Genomic DNA, 3,100 nt, shown 5'->3' with positions numbered 1-3,100 from the left:
GCTGATACTTACCATTATTTGGTGTCTACCATCCTAAGAAACCTGACCAGATCAGAGGTGTGTTTGATTCCTCTGCTAAATGTAATGGAGTATCGCTTAACAGTGTTTTGTTGACTGGCCCAAACCTAACCAACGATCTTTTAGGAGTGCTTATACATTTCTGCAAAGAAATGGTGGCAGTTTCACTGTTTCCTGGTAAGAGAAGACTACCATAACCATCTGCGATGCCTGTGGCATAAAGATAATGACATTCACAATGACCTTGTTGAATACCGCATGAGAGTTCATGTGTTCGGAAATAGTACGTCACCAGCCGTTGCCACGCTCGGACTGAGGAAAACTGCTCAGGCGTCAGGAAAAGATTTCGGCAACCGGGTAACACAATTTGTGTCAAGAAACTTCTATGCAGACGATGGCCTTACATCATGCACTACGAAAGAGGAAGCTATCAATCTCATAAAAGACACACAAAAGGCACTGGCCATGTATGGGAACCTAAGGCTTCACAAAATCGCCTCAAATTCTGAGGAAGTCATGAAAGCCTTTCCAGCCAACGATCTGGCATCAAACCTGAAGGACCTAGACCTAGAAGCCGACAGTAAGCCTTTACAAAATAGTCTAGGATTAAGCTGGGATGTAAATATGGACAAGTTCTTGTTTCAGTTGTCATCTGAAAATAAACCCATAACACAGAGAGGAATACTTTCGACGGTCAACAGCATCTATGATCCGCTCGGATTCCTAGCTCCAATCATAATACATGGTAAACTTTTACTCAGAAAGCTAGTTTCAGAGACTGTTGATTGGGACCAACCCCTCTCAGACGAGATAGCCACAGAGTGGATATCTTGGAGAAACACCTTGCAGGAACTTGAAAAGCTACGCATACCGCGTACTTATGTGCCTTACCTCCGTACAACCGACATCAGTGGTACACCCAGTTTGGGTTTTGTTCTCGGGAAAGCAAAGGTTGCACCGACCGGTGGCCATACCATTCCACGTCTGGAATTCTGTGCAGCTGTTTTAGCTAGGGGAATTGCACAGTACATTACAGTAAAGTTGTCTTAGGCTATATCAACAATGAAACCAGGAGATTCTACACCTACGTAGCAAACAGAGTGGAGCGTATCAAAAGATTCTCTGATTCTAGTCAGTGGAACTATGTGCCAACACACCATAACCCAGCTGATTCAGCAACTAGATACTTTGAAGCTCATGAAATTCACAATAGCGAATGGTTATTTGGACTAAAGCATCTTACTTTGCAACAGGAGGAAGCTTCTGAGACTAAGTTTCAGCTTGTCGATCCAGACAGTGACAAGGAAGTTCGCATAAATGTGGACATAAAGAAGACATGTGCTACACTTGCTCACAACATAGGAATAGACAGATTCCTACATTTCTCTACTTGGGACTCACTTGTACGAGGAGTTGCCTTTTTAAAACGGTTCTGCCGTTCACACAGGGCAGTAAAGACACAGTCTTTAACTTCAGTGGACAGTTATATCAACGCTGAAAACTTCATCATAAGGTCAGTTCAATCGGAAGTTTACCGAGTGGAAATGGACAGTCTTCAGCAAAATGAACCTATACCAAAGTGCAGTCAGATAGCCAACCTCAATCCATTCTTGGACGAATAAGGGATACTACGAGTAGGAGGCCGAATAGTCAATTCTGACTTGAGTTTGAAAGAAAAGAAACCCATAATTGTACCAGGACGTCATCATATAGCAATGCTGTTAGTCAGACACTACCACGGAAAAGTCAGACATCAGGGTACACACTTCACTGATGGAGCCGTTAGATCTGCTGGATTCTGGATTTTTGGAGGGAAACGCTTGATTTCATCATTCATTCACAAGTGTGTGACATGTTGTAAGCTAAGAGGAAAGACGGAGTGTCAAATCATATCTGATTCACCAGAGGATCGTCTTGAGCCATCACCTCCATTTACAAATGTAGGAGTAGGTGGCTTTGGACCATGGACAATAGTTTCACGTAGAACTCGCGGTGGATATGCTAACTCCAAGTGTTGGGCTATACTTTTTTCTTGCCTAGTAACTAGAGCCGTTCATATCGAGCTTATTGAAGAAATGAGCTCCTCGGCTTTTATTAAAGCCGTCAGACGATTTATATCTCTAAGAGGTCAAGTGAAAATATTCCGGTCCGACCGTGGAACTAATTTTATTGGTGCAGTCGACAAGCTGAGAATAGACTCTATTAACGTCGAGGATGGACCTTTCAGGAAATTCTTGTACAATTCAGGAACTACTTGGATCTTTAATCCACCCCATTCCTCTCACATGGGAGGAGCATGGGAAAGGATGATTGGCATCACCACGAGAATACTAGACTCCATGTTGTTAAACAATACCAGAAAAAGCCTAACACATGACGTACTAAACACGTTCCTGACAGAAGTGTCGGCGATAATTAACTCCAGGCCTCTAGTACCTGTGTCAACATATCCAGAAAACCCCTTAATCTTAACACCAACTATGTTATTAACTCAGAAGACTGATTATATCTTCACATTGGATCAATTAGGAGACTTCAATGAAAGAGACTTGCATCTTGCAGAGTGGAAACGTGTGCAAACTTTAGCCAGTATCTTTTGGTCTCGTTGGAGAAAGGAGTATTTACCGTTATTACAGCAACGTCAGAAATGGATTGAGCATCGCCGTGGTCTCGTCAAAGGAGATGTGGTCCTACTTAAGGACAAAAACTTATGTCGTACCCAATGGCCAATGGGTGTAATAATGAATCCTCTGAAAAGTTCCGACGATCATGTCCGGAAAGCTGAAGTGCGTATCATCGTCAACGGCAAACCGACCATCTACACACGTCTAATTGTAGATATGATTCTTCTTGTAGAGAACTGTCTATAATTCTGTATTTAGTGACATTGTATACAATATTTATTATTTGGTATAGTGATATCCGGTAGATATCAGACGGGGAGTGTACTGAACTACGTTCATTTAATTAGATATAATGGTTTTCAAATATACAGGAAGTTTGTTCTACGGCACAATACTAGTGACTTTTTGATGGATCAATAGACTCGAAAGTATATTATATATTATAAATGTGATTTATA

At 41.8% G+C, this 3,100-nt stretch overlaps 2 protein-coding genes across 2 annotated transcripts; both read left to right on the top strand.

Moving 5' to 3' along the window:
* Positions 1-276: 276 nt before the first annotated feature.
* LOC137659049 (uncharacterized) lies at positions 277-1,640 on the top strand. Its single transcript, XM_068394141.1, has 2 exons — positions 277-1,043; positions 1,151-1,640. Exons 1-2 carry the CDS (start codon positions 277-279, stop codon positions 1,638-1,640), a joined length of 1,257 nt encoding a protein of 418 aa, XP_068250242.1.
* A 93-nt stretch (positions 1,641-1,733) lies between these two features.
* LOC137659048 (uncharacterized) lies at positions 1,734-2,888 on the top strand. The gene has a single exon (XM_068394140.1). It carries the CDS (start codon positions 1,734-1,736, stop codon positions 2,886-2,888), a length of 1,155 nt encoding a protein of 384 aa, XP_068250241.1.
* The last annotated feature ends 212 nt before the right edge of the window (positions 2,889-3,100 follow it).

This window comes from Palaemon carinicauda, chromosome 19 (assembly GCF_036898095.1).
Source record: "Palaemon carinicauda isolate YSFRI2023 chromosome 19, ASM3689809v2, whole genome shotgun sequence".
NCBI lineage: Eukaryota > Metazoa > Arthropoda > Malacostraca > Decapoda > Palaemonidae > Palaemon > Palaemon carinicauda.
This window is presented reverse-complemented; position numbering and strand designations above follow the sequence as displayed.